A 22,768-nucleotide genomic window follows, 5' to 3' on the forward strand; every position below is an offset into this window, starting at 1 on the left:
GCTAATCATTTCCAATTTTCTAGGTGGCGCTAGCGAGTCATTTTGCCACGCCCATGTGCGAAACTTGTAGAATACGAAATTTTTCACCGGTTCTGACATGTTTGCAAATTTTGGTGAGTTTTCGAGTATGTTTAGGCCATGTCATTTGGGCCTACTTTGCAGAAAAAAAAAAAAAAAAAAAAAATATAATATAATCCGAGCAGATTCAATAGGGACCTCGCACGGTCGTGCTCGGGCCCTAAATATATATAATCCGAGCAGATTCAATAGGGACCTCGCACGGTCGTGCTCGGGCCCTAAATATAATCCGAGCAGATTCAATAGGGACCTCGCACGGTCGTGCTCGGGCCCTAATAATCCGAGCAAATTCAATAGGGACCTCGCACGGTCGTGCTCGGGCCCTAAAAAAAAAAAAATATATATAATCCGAACAAATTCAATAGGGACCTCGCACGGTCGTGCTCGGGCCCTGATAATCCGAGCAAATTCAATAGGGACCTCGCACGGTCGTGCTCGGGCCCTAATGAAAACATTTACCTTCACAGTGAGACATCGCAACATCTCTGCACATTTGAAGCTAGCTACACAACTGTAATGGAGGGCTTGACTGTTACATAAGACAAACATTTTCCAGAGTAATATTTTCAGATTTTCGAATTTGGGCACTAAATGTTCACAAAACAACCAAGGCCTGTGGCTGTATATTACCATTCATAAACTTTAACAGAGTCAGTGAATATATCCTCACAGTCCGCTAACTTTCTATCCTGTGTTTGTACAGATGTTGGAACTAATTTCAGCTCTCTCCTATTACAGTTTGGGATTACTATTTAAATTTTGGATGCACCACTGCAGAATAACAAGGACATTTTAACTTCAACACTTTTGAAACTCTGGAAACCACATTGTGGGTCTTCATTCTCTCTCAACACCAAATGAGAGCAAAATGATCAATAAATTAATGAATATATTAGAGATTGGGCCCTTCTCCCCTCCTCCACACCGGAAGAACTGCCAATTACTGTGAGAGAGTAGTGAGGTATATTATTGATCCCTTCAAAGAGTAGGGAACAGCAGGAACAGAGGGATGGATGGATAAAAGCAAAGCTGAATTATGAATATAGAATTGTTATTGAGAGTACAAGAAAATCAGTCAAATGTGCTCCAGCCTTTTCATTTGGTTTATACAGTATATCAAATGCTATGCATTGTTTGAAGCTTTAAATGTAGACAACATAGAAATATACTATAATTTTCTCAATCCTTTATTTAAAATATATAAAATTCATTGTTTTAAAGCAACACATTCCTAAATTTCCTCTTAGCTCACTGGCAGTATTCTGAAACTAAACTGAGTGACCATCAACAGGGATCTGGGAAGAAATTTGGATTTTCATGTTCCGCTTTTAATACTAAGCAGTTATAATATTTTAGAAGACCATGTTTCAAATCTCTGCTATTTGATTTTCACACTTTAGTGGAAAAAAAAGTTAAACTACAGGTGTATTTTGGTCAACGGTAATGTCAACACAAATGGAATACTTTATGTTTATGTTTTTTTCATTCATGTTTGAGGATTTACAATATGCTTATATAGTATTTAATCCTTTCTGAAAATCTAATTTGACCATAGGTGAGAGTTGGAACATATCATGTCACCATCTCACGCTCCATTTTACCGTCACTCATGAACAAGATCCCAAGATACTTAAACTCCTTCACTTGGGACAGCAAATCCCTCCCACCCCAGAGGGAGCAATCTACCTTTTTCTGGCAGAGAACAACAGCCTCCTCACTCAGGCTGTGCATTAGAAATTGTCCATGAATAACACAACCAGGATCAGAGACTAAGGCCAGCCTTAGCAGTCACCCACTGAAAATGGACTTCAAAAACATGAACACAGCTTTCACTTTGGTTATACAAGGAACGGATGGCTCATAGCGACAGCCACACCATTCCATACTCCCACGGTAGCCCCTATAGGATTGTCATGGGGGACATGGTTGTAAGCTGTCTCAAAGTTCACAAATCACACACTAAACAGTTATTTGTATCAAATATAGGGTATACGTTAATAACAGAAAAACTTTACAGATTTTCTTGCCTGCTAATTGTACATTTCTGAATCCAAACTTCAGTATTTTTAAATGCTTGTTTTTGGCCATGTCTTTACTGGACACAGGGTGATAATAACTTGAAACAATCTTCTCACCTGAGCAAAGAAGGGCATTTTCAAAACAGTTGGACTGTTGTTGGACTTGTTAACAAAAAAGCCTTGTCTCTGGAGTTAGTCAATACAAAATCAGTGACCAGTATTGATGGTGTGTGGAGCTCTACTGGGCCAGTAGAGTGCTTTGCTCAAGAACACTTCAGCAGTAGTCTCTGTAAGGCCTTACCTTGTACCACGAGTCGCCCAAGTGCAGTACGTCTCATTCTGGTGCCGGGGCGATTGGCAGCACACACATACACACCCGAGTGCTGCAGGGAAACATCTGAGATCATCAAGTTCCCTGTCCCCAGAACCTGGATACCCTCCACCCCAATGGAGCGCCCATCTGATAGACACAGATAAGCAGACAGAAATAGAAATAGATATAGAAAGTTAAAACATTCTGCATCTTATTAGCTAATTCTCATTCTATGATATAAATTATGTTATAATTTCCCAGTAGTACCTAGTCTGCTCCAGGAAACAATGGGCCTTGGGTTTCCTGTGGCGATGCACTCCAAGATGGCCGTCTGATGGACAGTGATGGTCAGATTCTGGGGTCCTGACAGGATGACTGGCTCCTTGTAGGTTCTGGGAGTTCCTCCTGGTATGACAAAGGAAAAGTGAACATGGATGAGATGACAAAATACACTGACACAAAGATGATAAATTGGTGTCTCTTATTAGCTGTTGCTGCACTGTCAATCCACAATATAATGTAGATTTTTTTCATTCTTTTCACAGTTATTTTTATTATCGCTAGCAATTTACAGTTTTTTACAACTGCTTACACATGTTTTCAAAACTATGTCTCTTTTTTTCAAAACTCTACACACATTTCCCAAAACTGCTCACACAAAATGAAAAATGCCTGTGTGGGTGTGTGACCTGGTGAAAAAGTGTAGCATTTTGATTGGTTGTGTTTTGAAAAAGAAAACAAGTCACTTACTGTTAGATTTTTGTGTCTTAGGTAGAAGATTGTGTGTAGTGTTTTGAAAAAAAAAAGTATTTTATACAATTGAAAACTGAGTGAAAGGCTGAGAAATAGCTTATGATTTTGGAGATTTGAGGTGAGGTTTTGCTCTTTGAGTGAGAGGTTTCAAAAATCATGTGACATGTAAAGATTTTGTGTGTAAGTATTTGTGGAAAAGTGGAAAGTGGAAGTGGAAAAGATATCTGCTGAGCTAACACTATCCAAATTTAGTAAATGCCTTTTTTTGGGATAAAAACAACATTTCTGCTTGGTTAAGCACTGTTGTTAAGAGGACTTTGGAAACAACTCAAGTTGTAATGGAGAACATTTCCGACATATACTGCAGTGAAGACAATTCACCAAAACCTCTGCAAGCAGATGCATTTATTATGTCCTTGCAGTTTAATACGTATAGGCACGAATAACATAGCTAGCGAGCCAGAGGGAATAGAACTCTTAACTTCACAGAGGTGTTTCTCTGATTATCCACTATCACCTACCAGTGATGTTGAGCATGGCTTCATGGCTGTAGCGAGTGTTGGCAATGTTGGTGGCAACACAGCGGAAAACCCCAGCATCCGCCTGCCTAACGCCCGTCACCTGTAGAATCCCCATTGGCAAGAGAGTGTATCTGGACCAGGAGGTGAGATCAGGGTACAGGTGAGGTATATCTAGTGTATTCTACAAACACTGAAATGTGTTGTTCTAAAAGGTAGCACCCCCAAACTAGCACCCAAGGCATTCATATACACTCACCTAAAGGATTATTAGGAACACCATACTAATACTGTGTTTGACCCCCTTTCGCCTTCAGAACTGCCTTAATTCTACGTGGCACTGATTCAACAAGGTGCTGAAAGCATTCTTTAGAAATGTTGGCCCATATTGATGGATAGCATCTTGCAGTTGATGGAGATTTGTGGGATGCACATCCAGGGCACGAAGCTCCCGTTCCACCACATCCCAAAGATGCTCTATTGGGTTGAGATCTGGTGACTGTGGGGGCCATTTTAGTACAGTGAACTCATTGTCATGTTCAAGAAACCAATTTGAAATGATTCGAGCTTTGTGACATGGTGCGTTATCCTGCTGAAAGTAGCCATCAGAGGATGGGTACATGGTGGCCATAAAGGGATGGACATGGTCAGAAACAATGCTCAGGTAGGCCGTGGCATTTAAACGATGCCCAGTTGGCACTAAGGGGCCTAAAGTGTGCCAAGAAAACATCCCCCACACCATTACACCACCACCACCAGCCTGCACAGTGGTAACAAGGCATGATGGATCCATGTTCTCATTCTGTTTACGCCAAATTCTGACTCTACCATCTGAATGTCTCAACAGAAATCGAGACTCATCAGACCAGGCAACATTTTTCCAGCCTTCAGCTGTCCAATTTTGGTGAGCTCTTGCAAATTGTAGCCTCTTTTTCCTATTTGTAGTGGAGATGAGTGGTACCTGGTGGGGTCTGTTGTAGCCCATTCGCCTCAAGGTTGTGCGTGTTGTGGCTTCACAAATGCTTTGCTGCATACCTCGGTTGTAACGAGTGGTTATTTCAGTCAAAGTTGCTCTTCTATCAGCTTGAATCAGTCGGCCCATTCTCCTCTGACCTCTAGCATCAACAAGGCATTTTCGCCCACAGGACTGCCGCATACTGGATGTTTTTCCCTTTTCACACCATTTGTTGTAAACCCTAGAAATGGTTGTGTGTGAAAATCCCAGTAACTGAGCAGATTGTGAAATACTCAGACCGGCCCGTCTGGCACCAACAACCATGCCGCGCTCAAAATTGCTTAAATCACCTTTCTTTCCCATTCTGACATTCAGTTTGGAGTCCAGGAGGTTGTCTTGACCAGGACCACACCCCTAAATGCATTGAAGCAACTGCCATGTGATTGGTTGATTAGATAATTGCATTAATGAGAAATTGAACAGGTGTTCCTAATAATCCTTTAGGTGAGTGTATATATACACATACATAGATACATACGTACATACATATATATATATACACATATATATATATATATATATATATATATATATACACATATATATATATATATACATACACATATACACATATATATATATATATATATATATATATATATATATATATAAAAAACTACCAGTTTTCTCCCAATAAGTTAATATACAGCCTATTACAACACACATTTCAACGTTTAATTATAACCCTAACCCTGGGTCGTCGGTGCGTGTGCACGCGTGTGTGTGTGTGTAGTCGCAGTGGAGGAACACTTGCTGAAGAGACGGAGCCCCAGCTTCACTGGTGTTGTGGCGAGTTGTCCACACCTTGCAGGACTTTCGGATAATTTATCACCGTTGATGAACAACACAAAGAATATTTTATCGTTTTTAAATTGCCGGCTACTTGAAATAGACCCACGAGAAACCGCGACGTGCATGCAGTTGTGGGCAGCACGGCATGCACACTAAACTCACACAAGACCAGTGAATGGCAGGCAAGAGTGAGAGAGAGAGAGGGTCTTCAAAAGCCTCAGAAATTTACAGTGTAAGTTGAATGCTCTGCAGCTTGTCAAGATACTGTGGGGATTGAACCGCCGACCTTCCGATTAACAGCCAACCCGCTCTATCTCCTGAGCCACAGCCGCCCCTTCAAATTCTATCAGTCGACTATAGGCAGGACTTGATGATTCTTATTCAACTATGTAAATCCTAAGTCGGGGGACAGCCCTAATATACATTATATGTCACAAAAGTGAGTACACCCCCAAGTGAAAGTGTCCAACTTTTGGGCAATTAGCCATTTTCCCTCCCCGGTGTCATGTGACTCGTTAGTGTTACAAGGTCTCAGGTGTGAATGGGGAGTAGGTGTGTTAAATTTGGTGTTATCGCTCTCACACTCCCTCATACTGGTCACTGAAAGTTCAACATGGCACGTCATGTCAAAGAACTCTCTGAGGATCGGAAAAAAAGAATGATTTCTCTACATAAAGATGGCCGAGGCTATAAAGAAGGGTGGCTCTGTGCTGGGGTCTGCTCTGGGGCCCCTGGAGTTGGTTGTGGAGAGAAGTTTGTTACACAAACTGTTTAACATCAACTGTTTTCAGCGGGAGAAGGACAGAAAGTCATTCCTACCCACTGCAATCACAAAATACAAAAACTCCCCTCAGGGCAGGGAGAGGAAACTGAATGACACGTGAATGATAAATTACATTATAGTTAAACATCATACTCAACACTCTCAATATTACCAAGTGACAATAAATTGCATATTGCACAACCTGGATATACACACTGCTACACTTGAGTATACATTTCAGATTTGTAAACATACATTGTAAATATATCTGTATCTGTATCTATCTATCTAGGGAGTGCTGGAAAATAATGGTGGCCCCACAAAATATTGAAACTTTGGGCCCAATTTGGACATTTTCACTTAGGGGTGTCGTCACTTTTGTTGCCAGCAGTTTATACATTAACAGCTGTGTGATGTGTTATTTTGAGGGGACAGCAGATTTACACTGTTATACAAGCTGTACACTCACTACTTTACACTGTAGCTAAGTGTCATTTCTTCAGTGTTGTCACATGAAAATATATAATCAGATATTTACAAAAATGTAAGGGGTGTACTCACTTTTGTGAGATACTGTAATATACTGTATGTATATATGTTGGATTGTGCTACTGACAGAATCTGGAGCACCTGGTGTCCTGAATCCAGCTCCTGGACCTGTACCCCTCAGCCCTGCAGCAGAGAGGACTTTGTCCGTTCTGTCCTCTGCTCCACAGAGAAGAAGTAGACCCTGTAGTCTGTGTTAGTCTTAGACCACATCTAGCTGAGCCTCCTGGTCTCTGCTGCTCCTCAGAAAGGGACTGTCTGCATGCAGCATCTGTTTAAATGCACCGTGTGTACGCGGTGGGGGCTGCACGTTGCTGTGTTGCATTCCTGCGGAGGGGTTGACCTTTGACCTGGTTGTTGCATTCCTCAGAGGCTCGTCCTGCAGCAGCAGCCTGCACTCACTGCTCCGGTGCTTCAGAGAGACGATGCGTGTGGAGCCGCTTTAGACCAGGACCTGGATCACAGCAGACTAGCAGACATCGTCGCCGTCCCGAGCTGATCGGAACACATTGTTTTGGGTCAACACACTGAAGCTATAACGCAGTTAACCGTTAGCTGAGCAGCTGAATCGCTTTGTAGACAACAGCTAGCCGCAGACACCGCGCAGAGGAAATGAAGGACAAACAAAAGAGAAAGAAGGAGCGGACCTGGGCTGAGGCGGCTCGCATGGTAAACACCCTGATTCAGCCTTTAGCTGTTAGCTGCACGGAGGTTCTGCTGGAGTGGGACGGGTCGAGATGTTTATTCTGCTCACGACCACAGCCAGCTAATGTTAGCTGTTATCGTAGCAGTGCTAAGCTAGCCAGCAGGCAGGTTGTGTTTAAATGTAACTGGGTGATGTGTTGGGGGTTTACATGTGCTGCATGTCGTTCTGCTGCTGACATAAAAAGCTACGCAACATGCTAACGCTGGCTAGCACGCTAACACCCAGCGCTGCTATTTTAAGCTCTTTGTTTGCTAGCAGGCTAACAGTTAGCTCTTTGCTAACGACCGTCTAATCTCCTGAGTAACGTAAAATAAAAATAACCTCTGCGACACGTTTACACACCACATGTGTTCAGCAGACATTAGATAAGCTCAAAAAGTCCGCGTAATGCCCAGCTCGGGTTACTGAGGCTAATGTTGACGCTAACGGAAGCTAACTTAAGCTAATAGCAGCTGTGGTTCCTTGTTGGTTCTGAAGGTGCAGAAAATAAAATCAGAGCTATTCCAGATATGCAGCTGGAGGGACACGGAGACCCGGAGCCGGGCCTGGTGGTTCAGAACATTAGCTTCATTTATTGAATTAAAACACGGAGCAGGTAAAGGTGAGCTGCTGCGGCCAGGTCAGAAGTTCACCAGCAGGCCTCTGCTCTCTGCTGATACACAGTATATAATGAAACAAACTCAACCTCGGTGTGTCTGAGAGAGAGGAGCTGCTCCTTTTGTTCAACAAGCTGTCCCTGTTTATACTGCAGGTGCAGTCCTTCTGCACCAGACCGGTCTGCGTTAGTACAGTTGGGGTAGTACTGGACGGCTTTATACTGCAGGTCCAGTGTAAATCAGAGTCAGGTCAGCCTCAGTCAGAACTCAGGATCATCAGCTGCTGTGTTGGGATGCGTTAGGTTTTATAGGTGTACCTAATAAAGTGGCCTCTAAGCCTAGAGTTCAGTTCTTCAGCAGCAGCAGCCAAACTAAGTCACGCGTATGTCCGGTGTTCATGTTCAGTAAGACATGTTTACTGAAATATTAATATTACAAGGTCCACATGTTATTAATTGGTTGATGAGCAGGAACCTGGAGCCCCTTCAGACAGGAACCAGATTCTTCTGTACTCCTGATCAGACCTGCACTTCCTGCATCTGTAGTCGCTTTACAGACATCACAGCCAGACTTACTGTCCACTGTGGGACTTTATAAATCTGCCAGCAGAGTTCTTATTGATCAAAGTGTTGATTCAGGGCTTCACCTGTAAGAAGAGGGGCGACCGTTCTCAATTTTCAGTCTCTTAAATCCATTAATATCGTTACCTTTCTGCTCCTGGTTCTGTAACGGTCTGATATTGAGGACTGATCCAGGTTTAGACCGGTCTGTGGAAGAGAAGCAGCAGCGTGTCCTGCTTTAAATAGTCCTGGTGACTTTGCAGCGCTGCAGAGAGGACAGAGAGGTGAAGCACGAGAGAAATGGTCGTCTCTCTACTTTTAAACCTCTTCGCACACGTTGACCCGTCAAACTGCGTCCAGAGAAAGAGCTTCTTGCTGCCAGCATCAGGCTCAGAATGTTACACCAGGTGTCTGACTACATCTTGGAAAGGGAGAGGAGTTTGTTGTGTACCAGGACTTTAATCCTAACGTCACTCCAACTCCTCTCTCCAGCTCTGACTTTCCACCGGCGTCTTCCTGTGGCCACGGTTTTGGCAGATTCAGAACTTTTCAGCGGCAACTTGTGAAAACAGGGTCCAAGTTTAAAAATACAGAAATGACCCTTTAAAACCCAACATGGATCCAAATGATTCTTCTTGTCAGAGACGTCGGCTGCAGGCGGATCAATGCACAGTATGTTACTGTCTGCGAATGTGTCGCCCAGTCAGAAACAGAGATTTAGAAACCAGTCCACATGAAGGACGGATCTGCAGTCGACAGAAACCCAGGAGGACATTCAGCAATAATAGAAGATGATCAGTTTGTCATCGATTATGTTAACCATCAACTTTGACTAGAGCATCGTGTTGTAGTTTAACTAAGTTTTGTGGGCTTTTCTCTTCTTTCCTATCTGTGTTGATGCTGATTAAATGTACTTATACTTTCTGTTTTGAAGCCTGTCTCACACAGTATCTGGCTCTGTTGATCACATTTCCAAATATTGATATTCGTATCAGCCTTAAAACATCTTCAGGCCCATTAATAATAACCTCTGCTACTGAGCCTTGCTCTTTGTAGGTCTCTGGTTTGTTGCGTTTCAGGTCCCGCACCGGACCTGTACTGGTGTCCTCTCTGTTATTGAGTGATGGGAAAATTTCCTGTTTCATCACCTGTGTGCTGAACGCTGTGTTCCTGTCTTCCAGGTGTTGGAGAACTTTTCTGATGCACCAATGACCCCCAAACAGATCCTACACGTCATCCAGACCAAGGGGCTGAAGGAGATGAGGTCACACACACACACACACACGCACACACACACACACACAGAAAGTGATGTTCTGAATAAAAGCTATCATAGAACCCAGGGACCTGTACCGCGAAGCGAGTCCAACACCCCCAGGATCTCCTTTTGTTATCTGGCTTCACTAACCCTAATGATCAGGATCAGCGGTTGCACCAAGCTGGTTATCAGCTCAGTAAATCAACCTAGGGTTTCCAATCTGGCCATGAGCGCATCCACCTAAAAGAGGCAGAATTGGCAGCAGAAATGACGAGCAAACTGTGATATTAGACAGTCTAGTCTGACAGAAATAGTCAGTGTGAACGTCTAAGTTAACAGGAGTAACCTATGATATGAATGTGTTGATTTAATGTGTTCTTACAGCAGCTATGAAAATACCAGCCTTATTCTTTCAGCTCGGCTGAATAAGCAGTCGCTCCAACTCATTTTTAGAACTTCAAACATCAGATTAATTTATTCAATGCACTCAGTGTTCCAAACATTGTTCTAAATTAATTTTATAAAGCGATGAAACCAAAAATCCATTCATGCCATAAAAGCTGCTCAGATAGTGGTGAAAGAATGTCAATTTTTTCCATAGACAAACTATATGCGCCGAATATTCAGGCTCACATACGAAAAATTAACCACGTTTATTTTACAGGCTGTGAGAAATAAAAAATCTAAAACGCGTTTCAAAGCAGTGAGCAAGTTAACTGTCACATGTTACGCTACAGGTACAAGGCTTTAGAGCTTCAGTCTCTGTAGGATGATCTCGCTGTTCTAAAGTTTCTCTGCAGTCTGTGGGATCTCGTCCTGATGGTGATGCCATTTCCCAGAGAGCTGATTGGTCAGTAGGCGGTGTTTTTATAAAGTTGATCTCTGATGGGTTAGTCGTTCATCATCAGGTACCATGGCAATCTACCCGTCCTGAAAACCCAAGGTTAACCCGAAGTTACCTCGCTGACCTCGCTTCCTGCTTCGTACAGTCCCCTGACTGACTGATAAACCATAACAAACGCCACGCTGTGACCTCGGCGGCCATGTTGGTGGATGTGTTTGTAACTGAGCTGTTTTATTTCCTTCTGCATGACTCCTTGGCCGGCTGCTGACCTGAACAGGAGGTAGGTTTGAGGACCTTTACACTGATTCTGTGCAGCCTTAGATATTATTTTGTTTAAGAGTGGCCCTAACACTCTGCTGTAGTTAAACTCTTGCTATTCTCTGTTAACCGACTTGACACTCACAGACTACAGGTGCTTAAATGGAGTGGTTTTGATGACAGTTATTGGTTATCTCTGTCGCCTGCTTTAAAGTCCTGTTTGACTTTAATGTGGTCGTTTTCTAAGTTGCATCAGCAGAATGTGAAGATTGAACAGAGTCTGTGGTCGACGGTCAGATTAAAAAGCAAACCTGATACCTGTTCCCACCCTGTCTTTGGTCTTCAGAACTTTGACTATGGAAGATTGTAAGCTGATGATACACAGAGCAATCGTGCAGTGGTAATGAGTAACCACACCACACCACTCTGCCAGCCGCCCCGCCGCTATCCGTTCAAAACATCAACGGACTTACCACTAGCAACATTGCTCAAAAAGTTGCCCCGTGTATCATCAGCTTTAGAGTCCTGAAGTGTTTTCAGCAACATACAAAGTTCTTGTTAGTGTTTCATCATTTATTAGAGAGGAACAGATAAACTCTGATATCATTGTAACAATATATTTATGTATCATAAAGATGATATCAAATCTGTGAAGAAAACCATAAACAGAATACAGCAGGAAGTGACATGACTTGGGCTGACCCTCAGTGTCCAGTCACATGAGTTGTAACTGTGTGTGTGTGTGTGTGTGTGTGTGTGCGCGCATGCACGCGCAGTGGCACCGCCCCCTTGGCCTGCCTGGTCACCATGCTGCACTCCCAGGTGAGGGGAGACCGGGTGAAGAACAGCATCTTCTTCAAGCTGCCAGGTCGGATGAGTCTGTTCACGCTGAAGGTAACTGAACCTGATCTGATGATTCACAGATGATCATATAGTCTGTGTTATCAGTATCACACCACAGGAAGCCGGGGGGAGGGGGGGGGGTTGCGTTCTGATGTGCAGAGGAGGTCAAGTGATAACTGTGCTGTCATCTCTCTGTAGAAGAACGCCCTCCAGTGGACAAAGACAACATCGGAATCAGAGACGCCAGCCGAGCCTGCCGGCGGCACCGCCACCCCGTCTTCCAGCAGCGGCGCTCCTGCAGCAGGCTCGGCCGTGGCCCTGGTCGGCCCTAATGAGGCCGCCGAGCAGGAGAGCTGCGACTCCACTGAGACCACCGCTGCTAGCGGAGACAATGACGGTAAGACCACCTTTCCATCATGGGGGCAAACACAGAAAGCCAGCACACGCGTTCATGTTGGTGTGAGAAGGGTCCCAGTGTCCACACTCACAGACTCACAGACTTTGAGGCGCGTTCCCAGTAAGTCCCTGAGGGCTTAGGACTGTCCCACTGTCAAATCATCAAGTGCGCAAGGGCTCTCTCGCGGACACTTTCAGCCATTTTCGTAAGTCCGCATTTCTGGAGACTTTGTCAGAGGGAAATGCCCACACTTCATAGCGTTGTCACTTGAAACACGGGGAGTTACCAGGGAACGCCTGGAAGTGAAGGAAATATCACAGCAAATCTGCCAAGAATACTGCATTGATGATTGACAAATGTAGATTCACATTTACCTCTCCTCCACTCTGTAGGGCTGTAAGACTTAAAAATCAGGCAAAAACATAAAATAAAGTGTGCAACATGTTTCAGTGTCGTCATGGTAACATGATAATGTGGCAAAGTGCTGTCCTGTTCCAGTTTACAGCATTTTGAGCCTTTGCAGCCTCTTATACTCAATCACTTTCTAAGTGACGTCAGTAAAGTCTGTGAGGGTTGAGGGCTTAGGGGGGACATTGGGTTTGGGCCTTAGACTCTGACCTTACAGGGTGCCTCAGTGGTGGAGTGAGGGGCCAGTGCTCTTAGTTCGAGCAAGTGGTGAGAAAGGACTTGATTCCTATGGTGTCCCAGAGGGGCAGCATGGATTATGGATTCCTCAACCCTGGAGAGCTGTACTGTTCTGGAGTAACGCCAGGATCTCAGTCTGTACCAGCTTCCTCTCATCACTGCCTACAAGTAGAAAAACAAAAAGATGCTCAAACACCACAAACATTCAGAAAGTCAGAAATGACCTTTCGTCAACTTGTCTAGAAACACTGAGCTTAATTGTTCCGAGTTCTCCGTGAGGCCCACATGTACAGCCCCGTTCCTGCTGGACTGTTGCTGGAACCAGTGTTTCCCACAGAATGAACACAAAAGCACTTCAGCTGTGACAGAAGCTGCTGTTTTAAGATCTCAGTTTAAAATAAAGTGGGCAATAATTGTCATTGCAGTTCTAGTCGGGCGTAAAGGTGAGTTTCAGGGAGAGCAGCATGTGTCTTATGTTGGGATGAAACGGTTTAATGATAAACCACGGTGATCAGTCACGGTAAATCCTGCCCAGCATCAACCAAAGCCAGCTGCAGCCTCCCAGACTCAGGCGTTTGTCTGACTCACTAACAGCTTGGACACTGAAGCTCTCAGTGTAAAAACTCTACACGTTGTTCTGTTGCTGTAGTGTTGTATGTCTGTAGACTCTCTTCACCCACTGCACATGATAACACAGTACACAGTTTAGTTTCATATCTTGTTCATTAAGAATTTGGCAGTTGTTGAATTGGTTGTGTTTGAACAGAAGAAAGTCTGCAGACTCCTGATAGACTGTCTGTAGGGTTCTACGTCACTGTCTTCATGTAAACTCATACTTTGTTATGCACATTTTATATGGTTTTGCTAATCTTTGTGGTGTTTAATGTAAACTTGATGAAATGGTTTCATCACATTTTAACAACACCACAATAACACTGATACCTATGGTCATTTTGGTCACAGCCCTGTTAATGTGTTGTTTTTCCCTGACCTGCAGCCTCGGTGGATGAGAGCTCGTCCAGCGCCTCCTGCTCCACAGAGCTGCAGGCCCCTAGCTGCCAGCCCCAGACCCGCCTCAGCAGGGCAGCAGGACAACAGGGACGTACAGATGCACAGCAGACCCAACACGCCCAGACCAGGCTGAGCCGCTCCAGACAGGTCCGCAACATTTTATAAGATTCGTGGTGTTCAGTAGGATCTGAGAGCAGCTCTGTTTCAGAGTTGAATGTGAGCATGGAGATCTGATCCGCTTAACATACTAACTCCACCTGTCCGTCCCACAGTCGGGGAGGCAGAGGAAGAAGGCGGTGATGATGCCTCGTGTTGTCCTCACCCCTCTGAAAGTGAACGGAGAACACGTCCCCTCAGGTAAGAGGCACTCCTGTCTTCAAACTCCACAGCAGTAATGAAAGTCTGATAGGGGACTGGTCAGACCTCCTCCTGAACCAGGAAAGCTTACAGATAAAACCTTTTATTGAATCCATCTCTGTCTGAAGCAGCGGCCAGCTTTGTGCTGCCCTGTACGAACCTGGAGCTGCAGGTAGCTTTAGCATCGTGCACAGCGGCTCAGGTAACTGTGCTGTTTGCTGTGGCAGGGCCCATGAAGAGGAGTCGAGGAGGGGTGGACGTAGACTTTGAAACGCCAGGCTCCATCCTGGTCAACACCAACATCCGAGCCCTCATCAATGTGCGGACCTTCTCGGCCTTCCCTTCACACTCGCAGCAGCAGCTGCTGCAGTTGCTGCCCGAGGTGGACCGACAGGTGTGTGTTTCTGTCCTTACCTTCACCCTCAGCTCTAACGTCTGCGGCGATGCATCTCATACTAGGGCTGCAACGATTAGTCCAAGTAATCGACGACATTGACTATAAAAATTTGTTGATGCGAAATTTCATTTTCGGGGAGAGAGAGTAATCTTCATATTAGGAACATTTCTGATTGTTTATTTCTAACTGCAATGCACTACAGGAAGTGCTGGGGGCAGTATCGCTTCCAATGTCTGCCATGACTGCTTGACTGTTAGACTACTCCCGAAGAAGAAGCGTTCATGTGAGAAGCTGAAAGTAACGGAGAAAGAGGCGAACAGCAGAACGGCTTTCATTTTTACAAGTTTTGTACTTAGATACACTTTTGAGCGGGTTTGAATCGAAAATGTGCTCAAATGTTTTCAGGGTTGAGAAGCTCCACAAGCGCCAGCGAGGTTAGCGGGGCCGGCCGGCCAGTCACGCCCACAGAGCGCCCTGGTCCCAGTTACTGAGACCATTGCAGCAGCAATAACAGAGGAAAGGCAGCGTTTCCTATATGTTAATTTATGTGTGGTGGTCTGCCACAATATCAACGTGACCGCCACATACTGATTTTACTTTTTTTTTATTTTACTAGGCCTATTTTAAATCTTATTTGATTGCAGATCAGTGTTGTAGCGCATTCGCGCAGCACATCCTCTCGCTCGTCTGTCTCCCTCATGAACACCGCAGCACAAATCTGTCCAACACAACGCTGGCAGACCTAGCTTTAAAAAAGTTACCATGAGTAATGGTTTAAAGTACATCAAGGAACATCTGGCTCGTGATGTAGCCTACAGAACATCAGGCTCCACTGAGTTATTGCCTAAAACCTATAAGCACTTTTGAAAAATAAACTGATAAGTATGAAAGGGGGCTGTTGCTTTATTCTAAATAGACATTACATTGTTAGTAGTTGTGGTTATAGTACTTGCTTTTATTTTATATAGTTCAAAGGAAAAATCTTTGTTAAACAGTTAAAAGTTTTAAAGTTTGTATAAATCAGTGAATTATAGGAGGAGCCTACGCTGTCTTATCGTCTTCCCTGGCATTGATACTGGTGTTCATTCTGAATAGTAATAATGATAATCTTTATTTGTAGAGCACTTTTCAAAAACAAGTTACAAAGTGCTTTAACAAGTGTAAAGACAATAATACAAAAACAATACAAGATAAAGAAAAGACTAAAATACACGTTTAAGATAAATATAAAATTAGTAAAATAAAAGGGATAAAATAAAGTCAAATAAGATCGGGAAAGGCTCTCCTATAACAGTATGTTTTATAGGAGAGTAAACCTCATTCACTTAATGGTAACGCTAGCTAGTTAGACTGTGTGTTGGAGATCAGTGATTCGCTTGAAAGATATTTAATTAGTTAAATGGTTTAATTAGGGTCAGGGGGTGACAAAAATAATGATGACTAGTTGACTAATCGAATAAATAATAAACAGATTAGTCGACTACGAAAATAGTCATTAGTTGCAGCCCTATCCCATAATAATACTCTCACACATACAGATTTAGAAAGAAGAAAGGAACCAAATGTAGTACACAGCAGGACATCACAGACCAGAGCTTGCTCCAAATGGTGAATTTAAAGTGAACTAGCTGCTCAGTGTGTTGCTGGCTTTGCCTTCAGTTCTAACACATGTTTTGAGTTGCTGTTAATGAAGAGAAAAAGACCCAAACATGGAGTGCTGCTCTACCTGGGTGTCACGTCATCAGCATGTACATTTAGTCTTAGGACCACAAAACATGGAGCTTCAGTGTTTGATTGTGGTGGGTGGACCTCAGACATTTTAAAGTTAAATGCATTAATCTGGTGCATATTGCGTGCAAAATTAGAAGGCGTGGAACCACAAGATTGATTGGCTTTCTAGCGGGAGGGGCGGGATAACCGCCATCTTTGCGTTACAGGTTTTCCCCATAGAGTTGTACTGGGGATGTGGTTGAGTGGCCTGTCTCCTCTGCAAAAGACCAGGCCGTGTCCTCTAAAGAAAAGTGTTCGTCTTGAGTCGGATGCCGAAGTGTGTGAGCGTGAAAGCTGACAGCAGCTGCACAAATGTTATGAGAAGAGGAGAATAATAATATATATAGTGCATTTAAAAAATGGGTTTACGAAGTGCTGCACAAGGAAAAACAAAACGTAGAAGACATAAAACATAGACAACACACAAACAAAGGCAATCGAAGGGCAACAACAGAAGACCAGCAGCTCTCATGCTGGGTTAAAAGCCAGCGAAGAAAAGAGTTTTCAGACAGGATTTAAGTTTGTCAATGTCACATTGAAAAATGATATTTGTTCTGCACACGTATCAGCAGTCAGTTTGGAGCCTCATGCAACAAAGTGCACAGGTGTGTTACTTCTGAAGCTGGGTCACATACTGTGAAATCCAGGACTTGTTTAGTCCTTTTAGGTCTGCCAGTCTAATGTGTGTGAGGCTTCGCTTTATCCCTCTGGTGTGTTCATTGTTTTACTGCTCTCACTTTGCAGATTGGACCTGATGGTATGGCCAGACTGAGTAGTTCAGCTCTCAACAATGAGTTCTTCACCCACGCCTCTCAGAGCTGGAAGGAGAGGCTGGCTGAGGGTAAGTGATTGGTCAGTCATGGACCAGCCGAGACCTCTGCCAGGCCTAAAACCTGATGGGGACGTTTTGACTGCACCTAGTGATCAAACGGTTGTTCTGAAGAAAGTGAGGGAATCATACCTGCCAGTGAGAACCCAACAAGAAACCCAAAAGGCAGCAATGAGCTCCATCAATTCCTCATATGGTGTGAATGAAAGGAGGCCGTACAAAACCACTTCCTGTCTGACCGTTCTGATGGTAGCACTGTCCTGGAGCATTCCTACAACACCAGCTGCTGATTTAACGAAAAGAGAAAGGCAGCTCAGTCACGTTCTCGCTGAAAATCGCCCTGGCTTAGGCTTCTCAAAGTTCAGTTGTGGAGCCGCTCTTTTAAACCTTCATGTGTTTGACCCGTTTAGGTGAGTTCACCCACGAGATGCAGGTGCGTTTCCGGCAGGAAATGGAGAAAGAGAAGAAGGTAGAGGCGTGGAAGGAAAAGTTTTTTGAAGAGTACCACGGGCAAAAGTAAGAGCCAAGTCTGAATTCACTGTTCACACAGCTGCCATGTTAGGTCACAGTGTGGGGGAGTGTCATTTCAAGCTAGATCTGTTAACGTTTAGTAGAACAAAACGGCCGCAGGTGTCAGTAGCATTAATCAGAAACACCTTGATGTTTATTTTTGACCACATGTCTAAACTTCTTTCCGTGTCCTGCTGTACAGCGGGGCCGTGACCTTCATCAGTCATGGCCGCTCTGCCTAACGTCCATGTTTCCGCAGCGTGCTGACATGTTGTTTGTTCACCTGCAGGTCCGGCCTGACGCAGGAGGAGTCCCTGAAGCTTACCATGAGTGAAGCCAGCGAAGTGGCGGCGACTGTGCTGGAAAGCGATGTGGCTGTGGTTGCAACCGGTGCCCCCAAGAGACGCAGTGTGGGTCGGCGGAGGAGAGATGGGCGGATGAGGAGACGCACGCGGGCGGACCTGCGCCGCAGGGCCCGCCGGACCCTCTGCAAGGCAACTCCTCCGGCCCTGCAGGCTGCAGAAGCCACAGAGACCAGCGCCGCCCTCGACATCTCAGCGGTCTCTGTTGGCTCACCCATGTCCGACAACACGGTGGTTCAGGGCGAGGTGGTGCTGCAGGCTGAGTGTGGCGTGGAGCTCCCAGTTGAGAGCGCCTCCACGGAGCCAAAGCCTTCTCCCACTACAGAGCCGGTCACATCCCCAGCGCCCACTCCCGCTCAAACTCCTACTACTCCCACTCCTACTCCCACTCCTACTCCCACTCCTACTCCCACTCCCACTCCTACTCCCAGCCCCAGCCCCAGTCCAGCCTCCACCAGCGCAAACGAAGAGCCCGAGGTTACGGCCCGCTTGCTTCCAGAAGAGGCTGCACCTGTACTGGCTTCCACCTCCACCTCCTCCTCCTCTTCCTCCTCCTCTTCCTCCTCCTCTTCCTCCTCCTCCTCTTCTTCGTCTGCCTCCTCGCCCGCCTCCTCACCCTCCTCACCTTCTGACAGACAAGGAGCTTTTGCCACAGGCCTCGACTCTTCTTCGTCCTCCTCGGCATCCTCCAGTGCTGCAGTCGCCGCCGACCCCCTGGATGACACCGCCTCAGTGGTCACCTCCGTCACAGGGGGTACCGCCACCAGCAGCCGTGAGAGCAGCCCCTCCGCCAGCCCAGCCACCACCCCTGTCCCCAGCGCCCAGCTCAAGGAGCAGAAGAGAAGGCCCGATGAGGCTCAGGCTTTCTCCAGCTTCCCCGAAAAGAGGCCGCGGCTCGACGACCGTCAGTCCTTTCGTACCACAATTGACGGTGTCCGTTCGGAGAAGCCGCAGCCGACAACCGAGGAGCCCAAGGTCCCGCCTATCCGGGTAAGACTTTGTTTGTATGAACTTAAAGGTTATCAGTTCACAAGATGTGTGCACAGAAATTATTAGCTTGACCAGAAAGGAGTTGTTATGCAAGTGAAGTTTGACCCGCTGTTCTTTTGTCTCTGTCCCAGATTCAACTGTCCAGAATCAAACCTCCCTGGGTCAAAGGGCACCCCACCTACCAGATCTGCCCACGCATCGTGCCCCCCGGCGAGGGGTCGCGGCGGTCGGGGACGGGGGGCGCGCGCACCCTGGCGGACATCAAAGCCCGCGCCCAGCAGGCCCGCGCCCAGCGCGAGGCCGCTGCTGCTGTTGCAGCCACTGGCGACGGGGCAGGGCCGGTCGGGGTCCGGCTGCGGCCTCCTGCTGGGCTACCGGATAGCAGCAATGGACGAAGAACGCGAGAGCACCCAGGACCTATCGAGCCCGGAGGAGGAGGAGGAGGAGGAGGAGGAGGAAGTGGAAGAAGGGGAGGTGGTGGGATGGAGGAGCAGGGATCGTCTTCAAGCTCTAATTCGTCTGGAACACAACTACAGCTTCTCAATGTAGAGCCCACGCCCCAGCCTTCCCCTTCCCTGTCCACAACATCAACTTCCATGTCCCTGGAGCTCCCACAGACCCCGAGTCCTCCTCGTGAGGAGGCAGCTGGAGGTCCTGAGGCTGTAGAGGAAATACAAGCAACATCAGCCAGTGCCCAGAACTCCTCCAACGGGCTCCCAGACAAAGCAGTTGACTCGCCCTCTCCAGAACCTGACCCTGAGTCTTTGGCCACCCAGCGGGCCAGGCAAACCCAGAGGCCTGAGTCTGCTTCAGTCCCCTCAGAGAGGGTAGGTCAGGGTTGTGAAAAACCATCCCTGGCCCCAACCTCCATCCCAGATTCCCTTCCCAGATTCGGGGCTCAGGGTGTGGATGTGATTCAGACGTTGGCCAGCTCCTGTCAGCCCAAAGACCAGGTACACGGGAAGGAGTCTGGACTGGGTGGTGTTATCCAGCATGGCTCCCACCACGTGGACCCCCAAGACGTGTTATCTCACTCAGCTACAGAGCGACAGCAGACAGACGCATCCTCTCTCCGACACATGGACGAGGCTGGGACACACAGCGACTCCACCGAGACCGCTTCGGACTGTGAGAACGAGAGCCAGGACGACGATCAGCAGCAGCAGCCGGACCAGGACTGGATCCCCAAACTGAGCACCCAGAGAAACGGCCAGCTGGTCATCTGCAGCCCTCCTCCTCAGAACCAGCAGCCAGTCATCCAGGCCCACGTGTCCAGCCGTCAAGGCCAGACTGTCATTCAGCCTCGTTTCCCCAATGGCCTGCCCCACCCCCAGTACAGCCGCCCCCATTCCCAGGACCACCAGTCCCTCCCCATAGCCCACCCGCAGGGCCCCAGGGACACCAACGTTGTGGTCAAAATGGAGCCTGGAGATGACTGTAGAGTCTCCAGACAGACTCCTGCTGAAGAGGAGTGCCGTGGAGGCTTAAAGCCCTCTGTCGCTCACCCAGCAGCTGCAGCTGCCTCCAAGAGGCTGGCCAGCTCTGTCAGACCAGTATCCAGTGTGGAGGCCAACAACCCTTTGGTCACTCAGCTGCTACAGGGCAGCCTGCCCCTGGAAAAGGTTCTGCCCTCACACACTGCCAACAGGCTGGAGATCAACCGATTGCCAGGACCCCAACCTAGACCGCCAGTGGCAAGGACCCCAGTGCCACGCAGGCCTGAGATCTCAGCCCAGTCTCCTAGCCCCGAACTGACTGCAGCCTCAGAGATCCATAACAAGTCTCCAACAGGCCGCCCAGTCTCCTGTCTGATGGAGGCCCCAGCTGCATCGCAGTACCAGTCCCAGTCCCAGCAGGCCCCTGGGGCTGTCCCGGTCATCACCTCTCTGCCACCCTCCTCCTCCAGAAGTAAGTCAGACCTTGGCTCTCAGTCCGCTGTGGAGTCTGCGGTTATCAAAGACTCTCACGGCCCTCAACCCTCACAGGGGACGTCTCCAGACAGGCCCCAGCCCTCCCACCGGACCATGCCTAATGGCCCCTCTCCTCCCCATGCAGACCCCTGTCCTACGGAGGTGTTGCCTACTATAAAGATCAACTGGCGGCCCCCACATTCTCAGCCCCCCCACCCCCACCAACAGCAGCTGTCTCCAGCCCCCACCGTGAAGAGTGAAGTCGGTGCACGGCCCTCCTGCCAGGCCCTTACCAAGTCCCCCCCCATTAAACCCATGAGAGTTACCAAAAAGGAGCCGGGGGGCTCTATGGATGGCTACTTGAGCGGGGGGGCCATGGAAGGACTCCTCAACATGGAGATGACTTTAGCCAGGATGGCGAAGAAGGAGTACAGCAAAGGTCCCTACTCCTCCGGGTCCCCGTCCTCCTCCTCCCCCTCCCCCTCCTCCTCCGCCTCCTCCCTTCCCTTCCAGCTGTATGGGAAGTTCCCCAAACAAGGGGGAGGCAGAGGAGTGAGCTACACCGCCAACCTATCGGTGATGGACAATGGCGGTTTCTCCCGGAGCATGGCGGACGGTGTGCTCCAGCTGCGTCCCCGCTTGGCCTCCAGCCAGACCACCCTGAGCATCCAGGCCTTCACTGACAGCACGGCCGAGGAGGTGGCGCTGAAGTGCTCATGTCGCCTCAAAGCCATGATCATGTGCCAAGGCTGCGGTGCCTTCTGCCATGACGACTGCATCGGGCCCTCCAAACTGTGCGTGTCCTGTCTGGTGGTCAGATAGTATGTTGAAGTCCCTGTGCACTGTAGAACTGGTCTCTGTACAGGACCGGCAGCAGGCCCCGGGCTCCACGGTGTACAGATGCCTGATTAGGGTGGAGCACACAGGAGGAGTCTGAAGGGCAGGAGTTGCCTTGTATATTATAATTGGTCTGTATTTTTCTGTTGTTGCAGATTTTTTTTTAGCTGTACTGATATTATTATTATTATTATTATTATTATTATTATTATTATTACTATTATTATTCTTGTGAATTTGGGGCATGATTGATTGTAAATTGTGCCTTTTTTTTGTTTTCTCTCCTCAAAAACATTTACCTCATCTTATCTTGCTCCGCCTGTCATCGGTCGGTGGCCATCATTGTTTGGGTCCCTCGGGACGTCCTGTTGTGTCTCTGCGCAAAGAAGTATTTTTTTAACCATTAAAATGAGTAAATGACGTCGTTCCACTGCTTTGTGTTTGGATTCTTTCATGTTTAAACTCTTTCTGTACTTAAATGTTCAGGACAATGAACGAATAAAGTCCTCTAACATGAGACCCAGACGGGCCTTTTACCTGCAGACTGGTCCAGGACATGTGTCACCACCACATCACACTCTTTATTATTGAAGGACAGGAGCAGCGTGAAACAGGCTTTTTCCCCTCATTATTAATTTCAACATTTGAGTCTATTCGTTTTGTTTTTCTTTTTAACAACCCTCTGTTCTGTTCTGGTACTTTCTGAGTAACTAATGGTTAAATTTACTCTAAAGTAAAAACACCGCGTCTTAAGAGGTGTGACTGTGTTGGACAGGAAACCTGACTGTTCTGTAAAGCACTGAGTTTGTCACTGTAGAGTGAGAGCAGTTGCATTCTCTGAGCACTGCAGTTGTCTTTCCCTGGGAATTCACCTTCACAGCTTTCCTCAAGG

General features: G+C 46.9%; 2 protein-coding genes across 2 annotated transcripts in view; one reads left to right on the forward strand and one right to left on the reverse strand.

Moving 5' to 3' along the window:
* The window catches only part of LOC123974638 (zinc finger protein PLAGL2-like), a 28,529-nt gene extending 20,909 nt beyond the window's left edge, over positions 1-7,620 (reverse strand). Inside the window, exon 1 of the mRNA XM_046055463.1 lies at positions 6,881-7,620. The gene's annotated coding sequence lies outside the window, so the exon portion shown is untranslated. The remainder of the gene's footprint in view (positions 1-6,880) is intronic.
* Positions 6,978-22,303, forward strand: asxl1 (ASXL transcriptional regulator 1). Its single transcript, XM_046055461.1, has 11 exons — positions 6,978-7,465; positions 9,840-9,923; positions 11,793-11,912; positions 12,060-12,258; positions 13,901-14,061; positions 14,187-14,271; positions 14,499-14,665; positions 17,183-17,279; positions 17,678-17,783; positions 18,067-19,129; positions 19,261-22,303. Exons 1-11 carry the CDS (start codon positions 7,409-7,411, stop codon positions 21,859-21,861), a joined length of 4,740 nt encoding a protein of 1,579 aa, XP_045911417.1. The 5' UTR covers positions 6,978-7,408; the 3' UTR covers positions 21,862-22,303.
* Positions 22,304-22,768: the final 465 nt, after the last annotated feature.

This window comes from Micropterus dolomieu, linkage group LG08 (genome assembly GCF_021292245.1).
Source record: "Micropterus dolomieu isolate WLL.071019.BEF.003 ecotype Adirondacks linkage group LG08, ASM2129224v1, whole genome shotgun sequence".
Lineage (NCBI taxonomy): Eukaryota > Metazoa > Chordata > Actinopteri > Centrarchiformes > Centrarchidae > Micropterus > Micropterus dolomieu.

Bases quoted from the DNA above. Each gene is read 5' to 3' on its own strand.
- asxl1 (XM_046055461.1), top strand. From the start codon at position 7,409: ATGAAGGACAAACAAAAGAGAAAGAAGGAGCGGACCTGGGCTGAGGCG. The intron at 7,466-9,839 runs GTAAACACCCTG...CCTGTCTTCCAG, and splicing joins GGGCTGAGGCGGCTCGCATG to GTGTTGGAGAACTTTTCTGA. The intron at 17,280-17,677 runs GTAAGTGATTGG...TGACCCGTTTAG, and splicing joins GAAGGAGAGGCTGGCTGAGG to GTGAGTTCACCCACGAGATG.